Source organism: Pelophylax lessonae, assembly GCF_965119305.1.
Source record: "Pelophylax lessonae genome assembly, chromosome: 3".
NCBI lineage: Eukaryota > Metazoa > Chordata > Amphibia > Anura > Ranidae > Pelophylax > Pelophylax lessonae.
In genome coordinates, this window is record NC_138770.1 from 426,303,898 (window position 1) to 426,328,353 (window position 24,456).

A 24,456-nucleotide genomic window follows, 5' to 3' on the forward strand; every position below is an offset into this window, starting at 1 on the left:
CACTTCTAAAGGTATGTAAAATTTAATGAAACCCCCAAAATATTATCCCCTAAAACAAAAGTCTGCTTTTTTTTGAGAGAAGCCTTGCTGAAATAAAAAAAAGTTTGCTATTAATGGGACAGCAGTCAAAAGCAATTGCTGACCTCAAATTAAACACAATTTAAAACTAGAGACCAAAAAAGCCCCCAATAATAAATGTAAAAAAAAAAAAAAAAAAAAAGGCAGCAAGGGGATTGATTCCCCATAGATCTAGCAATCCGAATATAAAGTACAGTTTCTTAACTGTCCTTAAAGTGGTTGTAAAGGCAGAAGGTTACCTTTTAATTTACTGCATTTTATGCATTCGGTAAAAACCTTCTGCAAGCAGCTGCCCCCCAGCCCCTCTAAATATTTACCTGAGCCTGCTCTTGATCCAGTTATGTGCTTGAGAGCAGCAGCTCTCTCGGCTCTCCCTCCTCATTGGTTCAGACATAGCAGGGGGAGCCATTGGGTCCTGCTGCTGTCAATCACACCCAATGAGGATGGAACTGGAGTGGGGCCAAGCCACATTCTGTGTGTCTTATGGACACACACAGGCAGCTCAGAAGTGAGCATGTATGAGTGCCCCTATAACAAGCAGCTTCCTAAGGGGGCACTCAGTGTGGGAAGGGGCCAGTAGTGCCAGCGGGAGATCCCAGAAGAGGAGGACCGGGGTTGCTCTGTGCAAAACCATTGCACAGAGCAGGTAAGTATGACATGTTTGGTTTTTGTAATAAAATAAATTGTGTCTTACAATCACTTTAATCTTTCCTATCCCATAATCTCTTCTCTTCCTATGCAGTTTTTTCTATTTTCTCTATGCTTTCCGGGCAACCGCTTTGAATTTACTGACACGATGGCTGCTCTGTGCCCTACTACATTTTAAAAGTGAGCAGGCTGGAATAACCAAAAGTCCCATTATTGGTCCTTCTAAATGTGCTGTCCACAGTTCAAAGACTATGCAGTGTAATAAATATGGTTTTAGAAAGTGGTTCAAATGATTCACTTCAAACCAATGGTAGTAATGAACCCGAACTGCTTCCCTTATTTTCCATTTTTGCAGTTAAATTTGAGGAAACCCCACTATATCTTTGTTATGTGTTTTCATTCTGACAGCATACCTAAACCAAAGTTCTAAAAATAATGTTTAGCTTTTAGATGTTTAGATGAGAAAATGTCATGGCTGAGTCTAGGAATTTTTGCACAGTCTCAAGTATCTTTGCCCCCCACACTATCCCTCATTAACATACAATTCAGGAGGGCAGTTTCTACATTTTCAAACCTTTGTTGGGACAAACATTGTTCAACCATCTCAATAGCAGACATTTTGAATGCCAATTACTCAGTCATGCAACATTGTACCTATCATTTTTTTGGGACATAGAGAGTATTATTTAATCACCATTGGGTTTTTCAATTTTTTGCTATATAAATTAAAAAATACAGAAAAGTTAAAAAAAAAAACACATTTTTATTTTCTGTTATAAAATTTTGCAAATAAATATTCCAGGCTAAAATGTATTCTGCTACACTTCTTTGGTAAAAATAACCCAAATCAGTGAAAATTATTTAGTCTGTGTCTGAGTCATCATATGACTGGTGAGTTTGTGGTGATTCAGGACACTGACTGGTAACAGTATGTAAAATGAAAAAAAAAAACAAAACATTTGTCTTGTTTTAGTTTTTTTTTTTTTTTTACATTTTTTTTATATACTGTAACCAGAGCAGTACAGTGCCACCATACTGACAATGTACTGCTCTGAGGTTGTGATCAGGATTTTTTTTTCACTGTGATTTCTTATTAAAGTGATGATCTGATCACTGTTATAAGCAATCTTTTTTATGAATGGCATCCATTCATGTGCCATTGTGTACTATTGTGATAGCGGTAATTTATCACAGCTTTCACATAATACAAAAAATATTCAAAGATACAGCGCTACTTTGTACATCATAAACAATATACATGTGCAAAATAAGCCACGTAATAAAGTGCATGCAATAATCAAAGTGCAAATATAGTGCAATATTCTGATCAAATAGTGCAAATTCTAAACAAATCTCTCATAAAGTGCAAATAAATGTCTATATAAAGTGAATCAATCCATTCATATTGCTTCCTTCGCAATGTGAAAAACGTGACTAGAGAGGTGCTTGTGCTTCCTCCACCACCTAAAGATGGCCTCTCAGCATAAGGTTAGACCCGTGTTTTACCACCAGGTCCAAATAAGCAGTTCCCCTGAGGGGAGAAAAGATCACTCCACTGTAACAGAAAACACTCCTTGAAACCTCTTGTAAAGCTGGGCTAGTTTCCACCTGAATGGCTCACACCATCGCCAATTGTGCTTAAAAAAAGAGGTGGCTATTTAGTGCTCTGTGTTTATCATACAGTTTATTGTGTAAAAAGCATATTGAGTACACTTACATAAAAAGCATAAAAAGCACATAGATGAGGTGCTTTATATGGACATTTATTTGCACTTTATGAGATATTTGTTTAGAATTTGCACTATTTGATCAGAATATTGCACTATATTTGCACTTTGATTATTGCATGCACTTTATTACTTGGCTTATTTTGCACATGTATATTGTTTATGATGTACAAAGTAGCGCTGTATCCTTGAATATTTTTTGATCTTGGTGACTATGCAGTAATAAGCATATATGTTATAGCAGCTACTTGATTGCACTATATTTATTTACTAATATTGATATTGTTTCACTTAAGTTGCGCTAATTTTTTCTACTTTTTATTTTTATTTTTATCACATGGTACACATCTATTGTGTTTGGTCCCTGTACCATGTGATCACTGTGACCAAACACAGAGATCACAATAGTACACCATAAATGGCTATAGAATGAAAGCCATTGTGTACTATTGACATGTGATTGCTGTGCTTGTTTACAATAAATGCACGGTACCAAGGCTGGCCCATTACAAGGATGTGTCTGTTTGACACAGCCTGTGTCCAAAAGACATGGATGAGCAAGTTTGGGGTGGATGAACTTGACTGGCCTGCACAAAGTCCTGACCTCAACCCGATAGAACACCTTTGAGATGAATTAGAGGGGAGACTGTGAGCCAGGCCTGCTCATCCAACATCAGTGCCTGACCTTACAAATGTGCTTCTGGAAGGATGGTCCAACATTCCCATAGACACACTTCTAAACTTTATGGCCAGCCTTCCCAGAAGAGTTGAAGCTGTTATAGCAGCAAAGCGTGGGCCAACTCAATACTGAACCCTACGGACTAAGACTGGAATTCAATTAAAGTTCATGTGCATGTAAAGGCAGGCGTCCCAATACTTTTGACAATATAGTGCATATATACATTGTTTTTAATCCTGAATTCCAGGCATATATCTAAACACACTGCAGAAATACATACTGTATACTCAACTGCTTACCTGACAAAAAAAATTGTAGCTGTAACTGTATTCAGCCACACCTGTGCTCCAGATACCTCACACAGTTAGCAAAGCCAGATCTGTAGCAATACTCTTCTCTGATGCAACTGAACAATAGAGTTTCATTACTAGATCAGATACTAATAGGACAATAAAAAAATTGGTACACTGACGGAGTCTTCTTGGCCTTTTGGCTAAGATCAAGTGTAGTATCTGTTCTTATCAGTGGTATGGGCCTGGAAGGTTAGTATCGGCAGTGACTGAAACCTGAACGCCTGGGCGTAACTTGGGGCCAGGCGTAAGTCCTGTCAGAGAAAGCTGGAAGGGTCCATTACCGCCTGATTTGAATGGGATCTGTTCCTATCAGTTTGAACGGAGCGAGAAAGCCGGTTCAGTTCCACGCCGGTTAGTACTGCTCCGGGATGTAATTGGTAAGGAATTGTGATGCTGGTGGGAGGGCCTTTTCCTCCTCGGTTGAATCTGGCCTTGCAAAAGGCTTGTCCCCAGTTGAAGGCAGGCTCTCCCTAAGTCGTCTAAGTTCTGATGCCTCCTGGTAGGGATGGGGCTACACTGGTCTGGCCGGGGGCTGGGGGGCTGGGGGCTGGGTCCCGGGGGGCTGGCTCCCGAAAGAAGCCCATGGTGTATGTGCCCCTGGGGTGGCAGCCCAGGGGTGCCATAATTCTCACTGTGGGGGAGCTCACCTTGAGTTTTTGGCACCTTGGTCACCACACACACTTTTTTCGCACCTGCCTCTAGGGAAGGACCTTTTGGCCGGGACCAGAAGAATTTTTTTATTCCTGGCCGAAGGGCCTGTCAAGGTCTCATTATCCCACAGTTTTACGACCCCCTCTGTGACTATCCCCCCCCCCCCCCCCACCTTCCCCCCTGTCTTCAGCTCTCCCTCTGTCTTATCTCACTAACTATGCTAGTTTTATTACCATTGCCAGTTAAATTTGTTTATGTTTGTTTGGTTTTCTCTTTTTTTTTCCTTTGGCTTAGAGATTTTGTGTTTTTTTTTTTTACCATTCTGCTTAACATTTTGTGAATCAGTACTGCTTGGATCTTGAAGAAGGGGACATACCCCGAAAGCTTGTCCTTAAAAATTGTATGTTAGTGCAAATAAAAAAGTATCATGGACAGTACTCAATTGTCTCTGTCGCAAGTGCACTAATACGGCTACAATGACCTCAAGCATTACTAAATCAGATACTAATATTACAACAAAAAAATTGGTACACTGACAGAGTCATCACTCTGCTCTAACTTCCTTCAGGCTCAATTCATTCACTTGTCAATGAGGCCATTAGTGATTTCAAGCTGGAAACCCAGCTGGGGTTCCAGGAGATTAGTTGCAGGCGGGAGCCCCTTTGAAAGCAATATAGGAGGCTCACATCCCCCACAGGTAATCATGGCTGTTTTCTCAAGCAAAGATTATTTGCACCTCTGTGTCCAGGACAAATTATTCACAGGTAAATGCTTCATGAGCGAGTGGCAACAATTAGCTGTGAGAGCTTTAAGCCTCCCAGTGTTTTCTGTGTGGCTTCTGCCACAGATAGATGCTAATGACATAATTCACAAGTGTGAATGGGGCCTTATTGATGTTTATACTGTTGACTTGCTTACATTATCGGCCTGTTCTTTCATAGAATTACAGGAGGCTAATATCAGGACAAATTTGGAAATTCATTCCAGCTCTATGAAAAATAGATTTCGTGGAATATTGTTTGTTTTAATACATTTGTCTGAAATTGGGTTTAAATATTTTTCTTCACATTGAAGTTGACAGCTTATGGAGGGAAGTTGAAATATACTATCTACTTTGAAGCCAGAGAAGAAACTGGACCTTCAGCTTATGAACCTCAAGTAATTATTAGAGGTGGACCTCCTGCAAACCAAAGGATAATTCAAAGACACATGCCTGATCCCCAAAATGGTCAGCTGACTAGACATGATGTTGACATGACAGAGGTAACAATTTTTTATTTTTTTTTTGCATTTATGTTCATTGCATCTTATGCAATTATATGCTTATAACCTATTTTGGTCTTCTGTTTCAGTTTGAGTGGAAAAATATGGATGGAGGACCTGTTACCCGTCAAGATTTCATGGATGTCCTTTACGACATACAATACATTCTAATTAAGGCATCTTATGGTAGAGTATTAAGGCAAAGCAGGTAAGCAAAGATAGTAATAACGTATGTATTTGTTACAGTATTAAACTAGAAGAAGGTTATTTATCAATGTGTTTCTAGAAATTCCTACTATTATTTTTTCAATATGGCATTTATAAAGCTTGGAGGGATTAAGTTGAAAAATGTGCAATTTAATTTGTTCAAAACCACACATATTGATGAGTTCTATTGTATACTGCATATCTTTGACCAGATACAATTCTGTAGCTATCAAAGTGTGAGTCTATGCCACGTTGGCATTTTATGGTAATTTAAATTCAATACATGCTTGTAAATACAAAAAAGTGCAGCACTAAATCAGAGAGAACTGTGACAGCTCTCTATATACATATGAGTAATAACGTGCATATAAAACCAATACAATGGTATATAAATCAAATAGAAAACCAGAAAAAAGTCCCAATAAAACGTATAAGGTGAAGACATCCAGGATGTTCAGGTGGATCATATAGTGAATATATTCCATCACCAACACCCAAATGAATAATGTGCTCACCAGAAGATGTTGACCCGAAACTACTGTATAGCATAAGGGTGAAAAGGGCTCATGTGATGGTATTACGATTCCTAAGCTTGGACTGCAACCACAGGTGTTCTCCAGGTATGTATCCAGTAGGATGAATGTAGGGTAAGACTCACAGACATCAAGGGCCATATGGATAAAAACCCAAGGAAACAAACATAGTGTAAAACCCCAAAATACAATTTATTTAAATAATGGAATGCACTCACAGATGATCCAGTGGTACAGGCAAAAATATAAGCAGGCAAATCAGGTTTCAGAGGCACAATCCTAATGCATTTTGTCCCATAGGACAATCTCAAAGGTTTTGGATTGACCATGCATGTAAATGTTTGGCATTTTTCTAATAAAATAAGGACTTTCCATAAGGCTATAACTTTGGTGTGATTGGCCAATTTGAACACATACTACACATGGGAACTAAGAATCCCTGTTTTTATGCAAAGCTTGCTGAAGTGTTCATGGGTTAGGTGTAGGCACATATTATAAAGCCCTACCATGGTGCCAGGTGCCCTACCTAGAAATGTATCCTCTGTTTTACTTTGTCCACAATAGGATATTTTTTTCTCATTCTATGTCAAAACTGTATAGAAAAAGTTAAAAATACAATCCCTTCATTCCATGCAGATTTATGTCTTCAAGGTAGTAATATTTCACTGAAGTACAGTGGTATGGGGCCATAGCTACTCTACCTTTAGACAGCAGAGGGTTTACATGCACCACAGGATGCAGTCAAATTACACTCTTGCCTTGCAGTAATGAACAGTAAAACACACATTTTATAATGTGTCAACACAATGCATGAAAATTAACAAAACACAGTGTGGTGCAATGTAATTTAAATTTTTTTTAATTTTAAGTCTTAAAAGGTAAAGGAAAGCCATAGACAGCCAGTTGTGCAGGCATCAGGCAAGGGATTTGTGTAATAACATGCTTTCTTAGGTGGCCCAAGCATGCATGTTTATGTTGACAGCACAAGATGAGATAGTATGACCAGACATCAATGTATGTACCAAAAAACTAAAATAGTAGCGGTGCTAAATAATACAATACTTAAATACAAATATGCAACCAAAGTGCTCAATGTGATCAATTCAGTTATTATCCTGTAAATAATGCTGCTGTGTGTAAACTTCAATATATGCATAAAAAGTGGCACCATTTTCAATTATATATACAATTAGTGCCAAATAAACTGCATAAACAATTGTGTGTGAAAAAGTCCATCCAAAGTGCTCCTTAAACACAATGTGCCAAACTCTCCAATCTCCAATGAGTGCTGTTGGATTTCAGGGTGTCCCCTAAAAAGAGCTTACTCATTGGAAGTAATTGACCCCTTATATGTAATTAGTAGGCCAATATGCGCTCAGAATATAGTAAAAAGTGTTTTGTAACATAGCTTTTGTTGGTTTTATTTATTGTGGTGTTTGAGTGCACACTGTTTTTACTATTTTACCGGAAAGGTTTGGTTTATTGACCTTTTAGTGCTAGCAGCTGTTTTCTTTACTTTTTACGCTAAGTGATGACTTCACATTTTTCATGTATGTGCTCAAAATATACCACTCCTTCTAATAGTCCCCCAACTTATGCCACTACCTGGAGAACTCTGAACTGGATGATTCTGCCACCTCCTTCTAATTCTCAGACAGAGAGACACAGATCTAAAATACTATTATTGTGCACCATTTTATTAAAATAAATCCCTTTAAAACCTATAGTGTTCAGCCACTGCTCTGCAATGTTTCCTAGTGTTTTTATCACTGTAGTGCAAATACGGGTACATGCAGAGCAGCAGTTGGATCTTTAGTTTTTTTTGTAATTTAATTGTATGTCACAAAACAGTAGTGAAAAATAGTAAAAGATTTGAAGTCAGCAAGCAACACAAACAACCTGAAGAGGGTACATAGGTATTACGGCTTGTAATAGCCAAAAGATGTAAAACATACTCGGACAGCATATGCAAAACATTGAAATACTGTATGTCAGAGCAGCCCTCAAAGTGCTGGATACACGTGGGCAACATCACATTTATTCAGAAAATTTAGGGTAACTGGTAAAAAGTAACAAACAGGTTTTATAAAAAAAAAAAAAAAAAGAAAAACAGATTCAATTGTATGAGACTGACTCATACTGGGAAAGGTCAAAGCAGTTATATGGGTAGTGGCCTAGGAAGAGATAGAGAAAAATATTCTGATTGGTCCTAGGCATCTCATGGTTTATAGAATAGATCCAGTTTTTCTGTTAAGGTTGTGGTATGGTGCACCATGCCTCGAACCATAGCTATAGTATCTAAGAGTTGGCTATGAGATGGGGGAGAAGTGGAAACCCAGCACCTAGAGATGGTCCTTCTAGCTGCTGTTATGATATGATTAGCTTACTTCTGTGATTTTTTAGAAATGTCTAAAAAAGTTAACCCCAGAGGGTAGTGGATGGGGTCGACAGTCAAATAGGCATCAAGGATATTTTAAAGCATGGACTAAACATAAAGTCAAAAATGCTGGAGGTTAGTACATGTCCAAAGTAAGTTAAATAGAGAACCTTTGTCTCGACCAAACCTCCAATAGTAATTAGGTAAATCCTCAATAATATCACTTACAAAATTACCCCATAACTGGCAAAAAGTGTAAAATGAACCTGTGCCCTCAGGAGTATAGGGAACATTTATCACATAAATATCTCAATGCTGCTACTTATTCAGAAGTAAATTTAGAGCATGAAATCTCATATAGGTGCTTGAATGAATATCACAATATAACATTTCAGTAGTGCAAAATGATGGTACCTATTGACCACACTTATATAGTTAGTCACTGCAGCAAAAACACTGATGCACTTACCCAACTCAAACTCTAAATTAGTACTAAACAGTCCTTTTTTAAAAGTCTATAAAAGTCCATAAAAGCAATACACATGTGTAACGACACCCCATGTATGAAAGGGGTTACAGTCGTTTAGGACATTTCATTCCCGAACACAAAGGCAGCTACCGGACACTCCCCTCAGCCGAACAAGAAACCCATACAAATAATCCCCCCCCCCCCAAGTACAAGACGAGGCTCTGTATTCAGGGTCAAGCAGGAATCAGACTCTTTATTGAAAAGGAATACACACTTTATATACATGTTAGAAGTAATGCAGTCACTACATGAACAATGACCCAAATCCAGTCCCCAACATCACACAATGGTTACATAACAAGCTCCCATTACACATTACTCTCAGTGTCAATACATCCCTTAGCAGACAACAGGTGAGTTCATTAGCGCACTTAACAATAGGGGAATGGAAAGCCACCTCAGACAAGAATATCACAATTAATTTATTCAGACAAAAGCAACATTGTTAAGCAATAGACAGTCAGTCTCCACATTGAACTTCCTGGAATACCCATATTAGGAGTTGTACTTCCTGGTCATGGACCCCGCAATGTACAGGGAATAAAATCTTCATATTTCAAGAGAGACATCATTCCTGAATATCACTGTCCCATTTGGAGCCATCCAAACCATATCCCCAGTGCCCCCCAGTTTCCTGGTCACCCCGCACCCAAAGTGACTCCCTTCACACATGAACTTGAGACTTAATCCAGGAAGAAAGTACCTGTGCACTTAGAGGGACACCCTCACACTCCACCACCAATGTGTCAGGAACACTGCAGATAGATGGGAGACTCACCAGATGAAATTGCCTACCCACTCTCATGGATCAGGCAAACAAGCGTATCAACCAATCATGTGCTCCTTCCGGTGCGATTCAGCTCCCCTATAGTGATACCTCCTCTCACACGTGTATGTAGAGATATAAACAAACAAGCCTCCTCTAGCGTGATACAGTTTTCGCTGAAGCTTTATTGCATAAAAACATCACTCATTGCACTCACTTGTTTAAGCAGTAATAATCACATATAGGATGTCAGTATCATGATTAGTGGCTGCCGTCAGTGCTCTCACCAACTCCACACTGGTACAAATGACCTCCGGAGACAATCATCAATCTATCTATCTATCGCGTGACCATACGGCATCCACAGCCTGTCCATCATAGAGTGGTGAGTGTCTTCGGAGGTCGTTTGTACCAGCGTGGAGCTGGTGGGAGCACTGATGGCTGCCACTACTCATGATACTGACAGCCTAAATGCTATTATTACTGCTTAAACAAGTTAGTGCAATGTGTGATGTTTTTATGCAATAAAGCGTCAGTGAAAACGGTATCACACTAGTGGAGGCTTGTTTGTATATATCTCTACATACACGTGTGAGAGGAGGTATCACTATAGAGGAGCTGAATCGCACTGGAAGGAGCACATGATTGGTTGATACGCTCGATTGCCTGATCCATGAGAGTGGGTAGGCAATTTCATCTGGTGAGTCTCCCATCTATCTGAAGTGTTCCTGACACATTGGTGGTGGAGTGTGAGGGTGTCCCTCTAAGTGCACAAGTGCTTTCTTCCTGGTTTATGTCTCAAGTTCATGTGCATATGCTTTTATGGACTTTTAAAAAGGACTGTTTAGTACTACTTTAGAATTTGAGTTGGGTCAGTGCATCAGTGTTTTTGCTGCAGTGACTAATTATATAAGTGTGGTCAATTGGTACCATCATTTTGCACTACTGAAATTTTATATTGTGATATTCATTCAAGCACCTATATCAGTAATTATGTAAAGTAGGGTTGGTGGTGTGGATCACCTTAGGTGTCCTATACCAGTACATAAAACTTTGTATGCATTCTCCCTATATACCAAACATCTGGAGGATTTAAAAGTTGATTCCCATATTCTCTTCCAAGATTTCATGGGGATAGAGCATTGGATAATTTGGGCCCACTTACGCATATACTGTATAGATGAAGGTTTTCAGTAACCAGGAGTGCTTTATGCAATGATTTGTAAATTGAGGATATAAAGTGTAGTTGTTGCGGGCCTTGGATGCAGATTTGTTCAAATTTGGTTGGGCTGTCTATAGCTAGTGATGGAGAGAGAGTGGAGAAAAAATGTTTAAATTGAAGATAAGAGTAAAAGAGGTTATTGGAAATATGATGTTTAGTGTGGAGTTCTCCAAAGGGTCTAAGTTTGCATGTGACCGAATCTTCAAAATGACATAACTGAAATATATAGTGAGTCTTTAGATATAGTGGTTTTAGCCCAATGCATCATTTTTTTTTTCATAGGACAGGGGGTCCGGGATTGAAGGATTAGGTTTTTAGTTTTATAAAGTATTATTTGGGCTATTTGGAGATATTTTCACACTAGCGTGGGTGGTACATAAAACATTCACAACAATGATTGCACCAATTAGCTAAAAGTTGTTAAGCACAACAAAGTTAAATTTATTTTTTGGCTTAGGGGTATCTATTGTGGTCTAATAGTGCCCATCGACTGGAGGATTGCAATAATAACATGTTTTTGACCACCATTTTGATGCTAAACTGTAATGCTAGCAATCCTCTCAATAATTCTACCTCGATAAACAATTGTCACAACAGACAATAAATAGAATGATTGTGTGAGTCTTGATGTTTGGCCATTTTCACATGCCCTATAAAGATTCCTAAAAAAAAAAACTTCATATCATTGTAACAGAAAAAAAAAAAAAATGAAAAAAAAAAAAAAAAACATGCATACAATTTAATTTTATTAAAACAAACACAATACTTTTATATTACATGATGATGGATAGATGTATTTTTAACCTCCCTGCAGGGACAGTGTCCCTACGTCTGAGTTTAATAAGCAGTCACGTAATGTTAATAACTCTTCTATGGATGTTGTATTGTTAACCTCCCTGCAGGGACAGTGTCCCTACCCTAGAGTTTGATAACCACACAAGTGATCTTATTAACACATCCAGAAAGAATATGCATACTAAATGACACAAGGGAGTGGTTGCTCATGGATAAATTTTAACTACTTTGCTGAAAACCAGCACAAGGCAATAAAAATGTTCGTCTCCAGATAATAAATCAGTACAAATGTTATATTAATCACAAACTAGCAGAAATGTTTTCCATTTTCTCTTACATAAGTATGCTGCTGATTTATGCATTCATACAGTATTGTGCTTTCCTGCCCATCTATCATTTCTGTTTTGTGTCTCAATATAATTCCAAGACAGTGCATTGTTTTCGAAGCGAACATAAAGCGATAATATATTACATCAGCTCAGGCAGCAAGTATGCTCTTCATTTTGCTTGAAATTATTTAAAATTTCAAACAGTGACTAGGAACTAGTTGGGCTGAATCCCCAAAGACCTTTACTGTGCAGACAGCAAGTTGTTGCTTGCTCTCAGAAAGCCTCTCAGACAAGCAACAAGTAGCTCTGTGCTCCCAAAGTTTATTATTATGTAAATTTACATCCCTGGTTGTAAATAGTGTGTTGTACATTTCCTCAAGTTCTGAAGATGACGAAGAGAGATTTTCCATTAAATGCATGGAGACTTGCTTCTGAAAAGCTTGAACACCACACTGAATAAATATGTATATTTGAATCTTTATCTATATGCATTTGTCCCATGTGGGTATAGAAATTGTCTAAGCAAACAGTTTTTTTTTCCAAACTAGAGGCCCTTTAGTACCATTTCTTTTGGTAGATTTAATTCTTTACAAAGCAGCATCAGTGCATTCAACTAGACATAATGTCTAGCTTATCCAGGGAATCTGCAGAACTCTGTTAAGCATCAAAAGCTCACGTTAATGATGGTAGTGCCATTATAGTCTTTATTCCCAAGCTACATGTGCTCAATTGTCCTGCTGCCCTTGACATGTTTACTCAGTTGCTGTTTGTTGTATTGATCTAGAAAAAAGCTGGTAAATCCTTGTGGTCTTCCAACTGAAGAAATAAGATAGAGCAAACAAAAATTCTGTTTTTATTGCTCCTTCTATTACATCTTGTGGGTGAATTCAAACTCCTTGAATACATTCGCATAACTTTAGTGTATATATCACATAGAAGTATTTCTTTTTCAAAGTATAAAAAACATACAGTCAAACGATGATTGGTCAAACAATCTGTCCTAACAATATATCCTTTGAGAAATACAAAAAAAATACTCAAAGTGGATGACAATCTTTCTACTTTAAAGCTATGACCTCAAGTAACAGAATAGGCCAGAAGAAGGTTCCTTTCATGTGAGTGAAAAGGAGACAGAGGAGGAAATGACTGGTACTAGCAAATGTTTCCAATGTCATTTATTGATTCACCATCCTTGTAAAACACAGGATATGATGGGTCCTAAAACAGACTGTATTGCTTAAATGCAATGTAGTCTCTTGAGAGCTCCAAGATCTGACTGTCCAGTCTAGCATGGGTGTCTAGATCCACATTTAGGAAAGCAATGCTATACTTTACTAAAACTGGAAAGAGCAAAATCTGGTGCAGCTCTGCATAGAAACCAATCAGCTTCCAGTTTTTTTTGTAAGCGCCTAATTGAACAAGCTGAAGTTAGAAGTTAATTGGCTGCCATGCACAGCTGCACCAGGTTTTGTACTCTGCAATTTTAGTAAATAAACTTTCATGTTTTTCAACATCGTATATAAGTTAAAGCCTGGGGCTGTATTGCAAAATCTTCTCACAAGCTTTAAAACTGGTGGTAAGTTAAGCCAGTGTTTCTCAACTCCGGTCCTCAGGGCACATTAACAGGCCAAATTTTAAGTATTACCTTGGGGAGATGCAGACTAGAATACTGTAATCACTGAGCAGCAAATGATATCACCTGTAATGCATTTCAGTTTTCTTGCAAACCTGGCCTGTTAGTGTGCCCTGAGGACTGGAGTTGAGAAACACTGAGTTAAGCTAATGTTTACAAAAGTATATATTGGCAAACATGTTATAATTATCTGCTCTGTGCTTTGATTTTGCACAGAGCAGCCCTGCTTCTTTGCCTTCTGTCTCCTCTCCTTCTTCTGAGTACCCCACTAGCAAGCCGCTTGCTAAGTGGGTACTTATGTGCACTTGCTCCCATGCCCTGCTGCCTGCAAACATTGACACAGACAGTTTTGATTGACAGCAGCAGAAGCCAATGTCTCTCACTGCTATCCTTGTGAGGGGGGAGAGAGCAGAGAGAGCCGCTGCTCTTGTGCAAAGTGCTGGATCGAAATTGAGCTAAGGTAAATATAAGGGGCCTGTGGGAGGGGGAACCTGCAGCACAAAAGGTTTTTTACCTTTGTAGAGAGTAGAATATTGTAGAGAATGCATTAGGGAAAAAATCTATAAAGCTTTAGAACCACTTTAAGATCATTGTTGTGTAAAGAGTAGTATTTGGGGACCTTATTGACTATGGTGCGCACACATGTAACCCTAACTTCTTCAAAAAGCAGCATGTGATATGAAGGCTAAGTTTACCTACTAATAAAAACATGGGTTACAGTATTGTCTTATTTTTTTTTCAATGCACTAATTTTGGATCTTCACTGAGGTTAAATGAGGCATTATGAAAGTAAAAATTAAAAATGAGCATTAGGGATCCTTTTTAGTACTAAGCTTGTGTGTCACCATACAATACCAGTTCTGTTGAAAGAAACCTGACATGAATAAAGTTAATGCTATTGTTGACCTCTTATCCAGAAAATCCTATTTGCCAGGTTTCAATACTAACTTAACTTCTTCAGTATGGCTATAGACAAAATGTGCAGCACTAGTACATAACTAACATATGATAGTCAGTGGAAAATCAAATAAAAAATATATCATAAAAATGTAGAAAATGCACATACTGTATATACAAATACATCATCTTAACGTGAAATACCAAACATGAATATAGGCAAAAAGTCCTTTTAGATTGAAATAAGAATAAAACCAATGTTCTTCAAATATGTGCTCCAAAATTCAATAAATGGAAATTTAACCACTTTAGCCCCGGAGGATTTGGCTGCTCAATGACCAGGCCCTATTTTGTGATTCGGCACTGCGTTATTTTAACGGACAATTGCGCAGTCGTGTGATGCTGTACCAAAACAAAATTGACGTCCTTTTTTTCCCACAAATAGAGCTTTCTTTTGGTGGTATTTGATCACCTGTGCGATTTTTATTTTTTGGGCTATAAACAAAAAATTTTGAAAAAATTACAATATTTTTCACATTCTTTTATATGAAATTCTCAAAAAAAAAAGTAAAAATCAAAATGTTTAACATTTTAGGCCAATATTAGGCCAATTTGTTTTCTGCTACATATTTTTGGTAAAAAAATCACAATAAGCGTATTTTGATTGGTTTGCGCAAAAAATATTGTGTTTACTAACTACGGGAAAGCTTTATGTCATTTTTATTTATTTTTTTTTTTTTTACTAGTAAAGGCGGCGATTTGCGATTTTTTTTTGCGGGACTGCGACAAATTGGACCCCTAACTGCCATTTTTTGACACTTTTGGGGGTACCAGTGACATTACTACAGTAATCAGTGCTAAAAATATGCACTGTTACTGTAAACATGACACTGGCAGGGAGGGGATTAACAATATGTGTGATCAAGGGGTTAAATGTGTCCCTAGAGGTGTGATTCTAACTGTCAGGGGGCGTGGCTTGTGAAGTAATCACAGAGACATGCGATCCTATATAGCAGGATCACATAGCCTCTGTGATCACTTCAGGGAGAATGACAGACGGCTGTGTTTACATCAGCCGTCTGTCCTTCTCTCTCAGCTGCGGGAGATCACGAGTGGCCGGTGGCCATCGGAGCCACCAGTCACACGCACTGGCTCCCCAGCTAATGAGCCGCCGGCGCGCTTGCCCCCTAGAGTCTCCTGAGCAAGCGACATAGTATAACGTCGCTTTGCCCAGGAGCGGCTGCCTGCTGCAGTAAAACTGCGGCGGGCGAAGCTAAAGTGGTTAATATGACACAATCCACCACCAGTTTATATATAAGGAGGCTTACTGGAGTGAGTAGACTCAATTTGGCACACGCCTAGTGAGTCAACCCATGCGTTGGTGTATATACACACCCAATATGACAGAAAAGGTCAGAAGATAGCCCCCTCACTAATCTTCTTCATGCTCTCGTATATTAGAAAGATTCTGTTAGCCATCATCAATTAAGGTATGTTTAGAGATTGCTGCTATCAAGAATACTCTCCCATAATGGATAAGTCATCCTTTCCTTAAATCAGGGAACCAGAATGTATTAAATTCAGAGACAGACAACTAGCATTGGCATCCCTCAAATTAACATTGTTCTTTAAAGACTGATTTAGTTAAATGACAACTCTACCTTTGGTACAAGTTGTCCTATAAGGAATGTAACCCCCACTGAGTGCTGCCCACTTGGTCCTATACCCTCTTCCTCTTCGATTCAGCGGTCTTTGCTGTGCAGCCACTCTAAGCAACACACAGCCTTGCTGTGGATTTCTAGGCATTTGTGATCAAAGGGAACACAGTCATTAAATAAAGCCAAAAAGAAGTTTTGACATTTCTGTTTTCCTTCCCAAATAAATATGTATGTTTTGGGTTTAGATGCACTTAAAAATAAAACCATTTTCTTTCTCTACATTTTAAAAAACCCAAGTCCTGCTAGAGATTTTTTTCATTGTTTTAGAGTAGAGTAAAGACGGATCAAAATCTTTTGTTAGGTTTTTATTACAGATGGTATACCAATTGGAGAACTTTATGCCGAATGTCAGTTTATGACAGGGTGTCACGGGGACAGAACATGAGGGAAAATTTCTATACACTAAAAAGAAACAGCAATAAAAACATATAAATAGTAAAATGGGAAGTTTTCAACTTTTGTAAGGTTTTGATTTTTACCGTTATGGAAGTTTTTCTTGACTCTGTCTCCCTGGGTGTCAAGATATGACAAAGTGTCACAGACAGGAAATTAGGGGAAACCTCTCCAACTGGACCATAGACCCACTCAATCAAAAACCTGCAAATAAACAATTTTGACTAGAGTTAGGACAAAAACATGATGTGGTCTCCTAAATAAAAAGGAAAACCTTGTAAAAGGCAAATGGTAAGCAGTCATTTGTGCGACCAGTTTTGCCCTCTTAGACTCACTATAACATGTCTTTCATTTGCGCTAACCATGTTTTCCCAAGCCTTAAAGTTTATCAATGCACCAAACTTTTTTAGGTTTGGATGTAATGGGTAAAAGGTTTACCAGACAGAAAATAAAGGAAAATCAGAAAGGAAACATGCATAAATAAAAAGCTGACAGATGTTATTGCATGTCCCAAAAACAAACATTTGTACTTCCGTGTTGCTGTTAGACAGCTTCCCCTCATTTTCTTTCTAGTAAAAAGGTTGTCCCTAGAATGTAGCCTCCAAACTCAATGATATAATAGGCTTCCCCACTCTACCCAAATAAAAATGTGGGCTTTAGATACATTTCAAGTCTCCTAACTTGCTTCCATTTGAAGATTTTCCACAATTTTCTTCTAATGAATAAAGATAATTACTGTGCTATAACAGGCTAATTGTTGTCATGTGCTAGGTTTTGTTTTCATGCAAAAACATAACTATAACACTTTGTAACGAATGTATTTTATATTGACAGGATTTCTGAGGTATTTTTGGAAGTGGCAGAAGAGGGAACTTCTTTTACCATGAGCCCGAAGGCTAATTTGATAGAGAAATGTGAATGTCCAGTGGGGTACTCTGGACTTTCATGTGAGGTATTCTTACAACAATAAAGAAGCACATTTCAATATATACACACTGATAGATATATATATATCTCACAGATGCGGTGAGCAGCACTACAGCATTAATTCATGTGCAAAGCAATCAAGCCATCCCACAGGCTACATATATAGAGAGAAAAGTCCACAGGGATTGCTGCACAAATAATTTTCTTTTATTGGAAAAACATCCAAGAAGTACATACCAGTACAATTGCAGAGTATTTCATCAAGTAACAGTTTCGGGCTAGTGAGATGACTCCCTTCCTCAAACAGAAATACATCTATATATATATATTTATATTGAGTAACCATGTGCAGTTGATATATAATTAATATATAACCAGAGGTACCTTTGTAAAATTATGAGACATGCACCAGGTTCATAAAATAAAATAAATAAATATATATATATATATATATATGAACCAAAAAAGGGAGTGGCACTCTAACAGCTCTCCAAATTCGGGGAGCAAAGAAACAACAACAAATGCACCTGCAAAATAGACATAAAAAAAGGGAACAAAATCCAGGCAGTAAAGACAAAAATAAAACTGCATGACATAATATCATGCTACCTGCCTGCAGCACTAGGAATGTAGATTAGGAGACAGGTACAGAAACAGACATGAACCCAGTGTAAAGTCACCAAATCAATGTTCTAAAGGTGGAAATAAACAGATAAGTAATAAATTAAAAACAATTTGAACAGGGAGAGCACTGAAGATGCCAACACCCATAGCAGAGAAGTCCCACTGGTTGCAAAGAAAATAAATAGGGAAGAGACTCCACAGACCTGTAGCAGGTGCCTTTAGAAAAGAGATCACAGGGGAAAGAGGGGCTGAACCCAGGGCTGGGGGAGGCTCCAGAATAGACAGCTTCCTTTGCGGTCCATTCTGGAGCCTCGCCCCTAGCCTTGGTTTCAGCCTCCTCTTTCTCCTGTGATCTCCTTTCTGATGGCACCTGCTACAGGTCTGTGGAGTCTCTTCCTTATTTTTTTTTTTTTGCGACCAGTGGGACTACTCTGCAATGGGTGTTGGCACCTTCGGTGCTCTCCCTGTTCTAAGTTATTATTATTATTATTATTTCAGGTACTTATATAGCGCTGTCAATTTACGCAGCTCTTTACATATGCATTTTTCATTCACATCAGTCCCTACCCTCAAGCAGGAAGCTGTCTAATCTGGAGATCCCCCTCCCCCCAGCTCTGGATACAACCTCCTCTTTCTCCTGTGATCTCCTTTCCAATGGCTACAGGTCTGTGGAGTCTCTTCTTATTTATTTTCTTTGCAACCAGTGGGACTTCTTTGCTATGGGTGTTGATCTCCTGTGATCTCCTTTTTTGATGGCACCCATTACAGGTCTGTGGAGTCTCTTTCTTATTTATTTTCTTTGCAACCAGTGGGACTTCTTTGCTATGGGTGTTGATCTCCTGTGATCTCCTTTCTGATGGCACCTGCTACAGGTCTGTGGAGTTGCTTCCTTGTTTATTTTCTTTGCGACCAATGGGACTTATTTGCTATGGGTGTTGATCTCCTGTGATCTCCTTTCTGATGGCACCTGCTACAGGTCTGTGGAGTCGCTTCCTTATTTATTTTCTTTGCGACCAGTGGGACTACTCTGAAATGGGTTGGCACCTTCGGTGCTCTCCCTGTTCTGAGTTCAAATTATTAATTAATTTGTTTATCACTTATCTGTTTATTTCCACCTTCAGAACATTTATTTGGTGACTTTACACTGGGTTCATGTCTGTTTTTGTACCTGTCTCCTAATCTACATTCCTGATGCTGCAGGCTGCTCTGTAGCACCCCCTTTTACTTTTTCCTTTACACATTACATGTTAACCATGCTCCCCCCATTCTAGCTCTGCCTTAGCATGGGCAGCCATAGGTAGCATGATATTCTGTCATTCGGTTTTATTTTTGTCTTTACTGCCTGGATTTTGTTCCCTTTTTGTATGTCTATTTTGCAGGTGCATTTGTTGTTGTTTCTCTGTTCCCTGGCTGAATTTGGACATTTTCTCATGATTGTATTTAGCTGGAACTTTGACATTTGCAATTGTCGATGTCATCGCATGTGGGTGATACTGATGTGAGGGGTTTTAGGGTATATATGACAACATATCACTTGCATCACTTGTTTGTTATCCTGAGGAAGACAGGCTTGTGCCTCATCAAAATGTTGAATAAAATTTCTATTGTGTGTTCACCTTCCAAGACCCATGGGTGCTGCCTTCTTTTTTGGTTTATGTGCACTACAGTCTTTGCTGTGCACCCGGGCCCATTTTTGATCCGTGTTGTGTGCACGGTGGCAGCTATTGGATAATAGATAGATAGATAGATAGATAGATAGATAGATAGATAGATAGATAGATAGATAGATAGATAGATAGATAGATAGATAGATAGATAGATAGAAAGATAGATAGATAGATAGATAGATAGATAGATAGATAGATAGATAGATAGATAGATAGATAGATAGATAGATAGATAGATAGATAGATAGATAGATAGATAGATAGATAGATAGATAGATAGATAGATAAATTGATAGATACATAAATATATATATATACATATATATATATATATATATATATATATATATATAAGGATTTGTGGTCCAAAATTGGTCAAAAATGCTCTTTACTTGTAACCACAAGTGGCAATAGTATAATTCACATTTTATCAGTAAAGGTACATTCACAACTATGTACTTTGTCAAGCTGAATGTAAAAGAAACAAATGCAATCTAACTCATCCCAGTCCCCAACACCCCCCCCCCCTTCCCCTCTACAGACAACTACAAATGTATCCCAGCAACCAGTGTATACAAAGTAGATCCTCTCCTCTCATTAAACACCTTATTCCAAACATTGTTTTTAAAACTCAGATAGAATCATAACACTAAATCTGCCCACAGAGGAATAGACGACAGCTCCTGTGATTACCTAAAAGTAGAAATAAAAAATGTTATGATAACTAGCTAAAAAATATACAATGTAACAAGGCTTATAAAAACAAATACAGATCATAGTGCTTATTTAAACCACTAGGTTGGAATGTGCCTAACCTGCTGATCCACTAAACTTCCCAATTCTTGAGTGTCATAATATTGTCAGAACCCCTTTCAATATCATATAAACAGCAGATCAGTTTCTTTATCATCAAACTCATTGAAGTGTCTTGTTACTGGAAGGCCTGGCTGCTTTGTTCCTAATAGAACACCTGTGTTGGGCTAATTGGTCCTTCATTTTCTGTATTTGTTTCAATAAGTTTTGCTACAGTGTATATTTTTTATATCTAATTATTGTAAAAATTGCATTTCTACTTTATTCTTTATTCTAAGATAATTGTTGAAGCTGTCATCTATTCCACTGCCCTGGATGGGTTTAGTCTTGTGATTCTGTCAAGTCTGAGTTGGAAGATTAATGAGCTGAATCATGTGTAAAAAGAGTTATTTGCTTCAACCACTTCTGGACTGGAAACTTTTCCCCCTTAATGACCAGGCCATTTTTTACGATACGGCACTATGTTACTTTAACTAAAATTTGCGTGATCATGCAAAGCTATACCCAAGAAAGATTGAAGTCCTTTTTTCCCACAAATAGAGCTTTCTTTTGATGGTTTTTGATCATCCCTGCAGTTTTTATTTTTTAAGCTATAAACAAAAGAGAGCGACAATTCTGAAAATAAAAAACAAGAAAAAAAACTGTATTTTTTTACTTTCTGCTATATAACATTCCCAATAAAAAAAATTTAAAAATCAAATTTTTTCATCATTTTAGGCCAATTTGTATTCTGTTACATATTTTTGGTGAAAAAAAATCCTAATACGTGTATATTGATTGGTTTGCACAAAAGTTATCAAATCTACAAACTATGGGAAAGATTTATGTAATTTTTATTTATTTATTAATTTTTTTAATAGTAATGGCAGCGATTAGCGATTTTTAGCTGGACTGCAACATTGCAGTGGACAGATCGGACACCTAACTGACATTTTTGACACTTTCGGGGGGACCAGTGACATTATTACAGTAATCATTGCTAAAAATATGCACTGTTACTGTTCTAATGACACTGGCAGGAAAGGGGTTAACACCAGGGGCGATCAAAGGGTTAAATGTGTCCCTAGCGGGTGCTTTCTAACTGTGTGGGGGTTGCATTTACTCAATGAACAGAGACCTGTGTTCCTAAATAAGAGGAACACAGGATCCCTGTGTTCATTACAGACAGAGCAGCGGTCTGCCATGTTTACAACGGCAGACCAGCATTCTTTCTCCACAGGGAGCGATCACAGGTGCCTGTCAGAAATCACGGCCACCGGTCCCACTGAATGGCTCCCTAGCGGTCCTGCGAAGTGACGTACAGTTACGTTGTTTCGCGGGACAGAACCGACCTGCCGCAGTATATGTACTGCTGGCGGTCGGTAAGTGGTTAAAGGAGAGGACCCGTCGCAATCAGCATTACAAAGAATGTAGTCATTCCAAATGTTTCTTTACTGCTAAAATGTGATTTGTACCATTGACACAAGTAAAGAGCATTTTGGACCAATTTTGGACTACACATCCTCTAATTTTTCTATATGTGAGCAATGAATTTGAAAGCCTGCTTGATGTGGATGTCTGTTTATTGAAGCTTGCTAACAAGTGTAACTCGACCCATGAATGAATATACAGTATCTCACAAAAGTGAGTACAACCCTTACATTTTTGTAAATATTTTATTATATCTTTTAATGTGACAACACTGAAGAAATTGCACTTTGCTACAATGTAAAGTTGTGGGTGTACAGCTTGTATAACAGTGTAAATTTGCTGTCCCCTCAAAATAACCCAACCCATTAATGTCTAAACTGCTGGCAACAAAAGTGAGTACACCCCAAGTGATAATGTCCAAATTTGGCCCAAGGTGTCAGTATTTTGAGTGGCCATCATTATTTTCCAGCACTGCTTTAACCCTCTTGGGCATGGAGTTCACTAGAGCTTCACAGGTTGCCACTGGAGTCCTCTTCCACTCCTTCATGACAACATCACTTTGATGGTGGATGTTAGAGACCTTGCACTCCTCCACCCTCCATTTGAGGGTGCCCAACAGATGTTCAATAGAGATAGGTCTGGAGACATGCTTGGCCAATGCATCACTTTTACCCTCTGTTTCTTTAGCAAGGCAGTGGTCATCTTGAAGGTGTGCTTGGGGTCCCATCCCCATGCTTGACTGTAGGGAAGACACACTTCTCTTTGTACTCCTCACCTGGTTGCCGCCACACACGCTTAATACCATCTGAACCAAATACGTATATCTTGGTCTCATCAGACCTCAAGACATGGCTCCAGTAATCCATGTCCTTAGTCTGTTTGTCTTCAGCAAACTGTTTGTGGGCTTCTTCGTGCATCATCTTTAGAAGAGGCTTCCTTCTGGGATGACAGCCATGCAGACCAATTTGATGCAGTGTGCAGCATATGGTCTGAGCACTGACAGGCTGACCCTCCACCCCTTCAACCTCTGCAGCAATGCTGGCAGCACTTATACGTCTATTTCCCAAAGACAACCTCTGGATATGATGCTGAGCATGTGCACTCAACTTCTTTGTTCCACCATAGCGAGACCTGTTCTAAGTGCAACCTGTCCTGGTAAACCACTGTATGTTCTTGGCCACCATGCTGCAGCTCAGTTTCAGGGTCTTGACAATCTTCTTATAACCTAAGTCATCATTTTTTTCAGATCCTCAGAGAGTTCTTTGCCATGAGGTGCCCTGTTGAACTTCCAGTGACCAGTATGAGAGAGTGAGAGTGATGACACCAAATGTAACACACCTGCTCCCCATTCACACCTGAGACCTTGTAGTACTAATGTGTCACATGACACTGGGAAGGGAGAATGACTAATTGGGCCCAATTTGGACATTTTTACTTAGGGGGTATACTCACTTTTGTTGCCAGTGGTTTAGACATTAATGGCTGTGTGTTGAGTTATTTTGAGGGGACAGCAAATTGACACCGTTATACAAGCTGTACACTCACTACTTTACATTGTAGCAAAGTATAATTTCTTTAGTGTTGTCACATGAAAAGGTATAATAAAATATTTACAAAAATGTTAGGGGTGTACTCACTTTTGTGAGATACTATATATATATATATATATATATATATATATATATACTGTATATAAAATATATATGTATCTCTCTCTCTCTCTCTCTCTCTTTATATATATATATATATATATATATATATATATATACACAGTGGGTACGGAAAGTATTCAGACCCCCTTAAATTTTTCACTCTTTGTTATATTGCAGCCATTTGCTAAAATCATTTAGGTTCATTCTTCTTCCTCATGAATGTACACATAGCACCCCATACTGACAGAAAAACACAGAATTGTTGACATTGTTGCAGATTTATTAAAAAAGAAAAACTGAAATATCACATGGTCCTAAGTATTCAGACCCTTTGCTCAGTATTTAGTAGAAGCCCCCTTTTGATCTAATACAGCCAGGAGTCTTTTTGGGAAAGATGCAACAAGTCTTTCACACCTGGATTTGGGGATCCTCTGCCATTCCTCCTTGCAGATCCTCTCCAATTCTGTCAGGTTGGATGGTAAACGTTGGTGGACAGCCATTTTTAGGTCTCTCCAGAGATGTTCAATTGGGTTTAAGTCAGGGCTCTGGCTGGGCCATTCAAGAA

General features: G+C 38.4%; 1 protein-coding gene across 4 annotated transcripts in view; it reads left to right on the forward strand.

Moving 5' to 3' along the window:
- The window catches only part of LAMA2 (laminin subunit alpha 2), a 1,405,743-nt gene that overhangs the window by 970,292 nt on the left and 410,995 nt on the right, over positions 1 to 24,456 (forward strand). For all 4 annotated transcript variants that reach the window (XM_082249565.1, XM_082249566.1, XM_082249567.1 and 1 more), the window contains 3 exons: positions 5,211 to 5,399; positions 5,489 to 5,607; positions 17,633 to 17,750. In XM_082249565.1, coding sequence (XP_082105691.1) covers positions 5,211 to 5,399; positions 5,489 to 5,607; positions 17,633 to 17,750 — 426 coding nt within the window. The remainder of the gene's footprint in view (positions 1 to 5,210; positions 5,400 to 5,488; positions 5,608 to 17,632; positions 17,751 to 24,456) is intronic.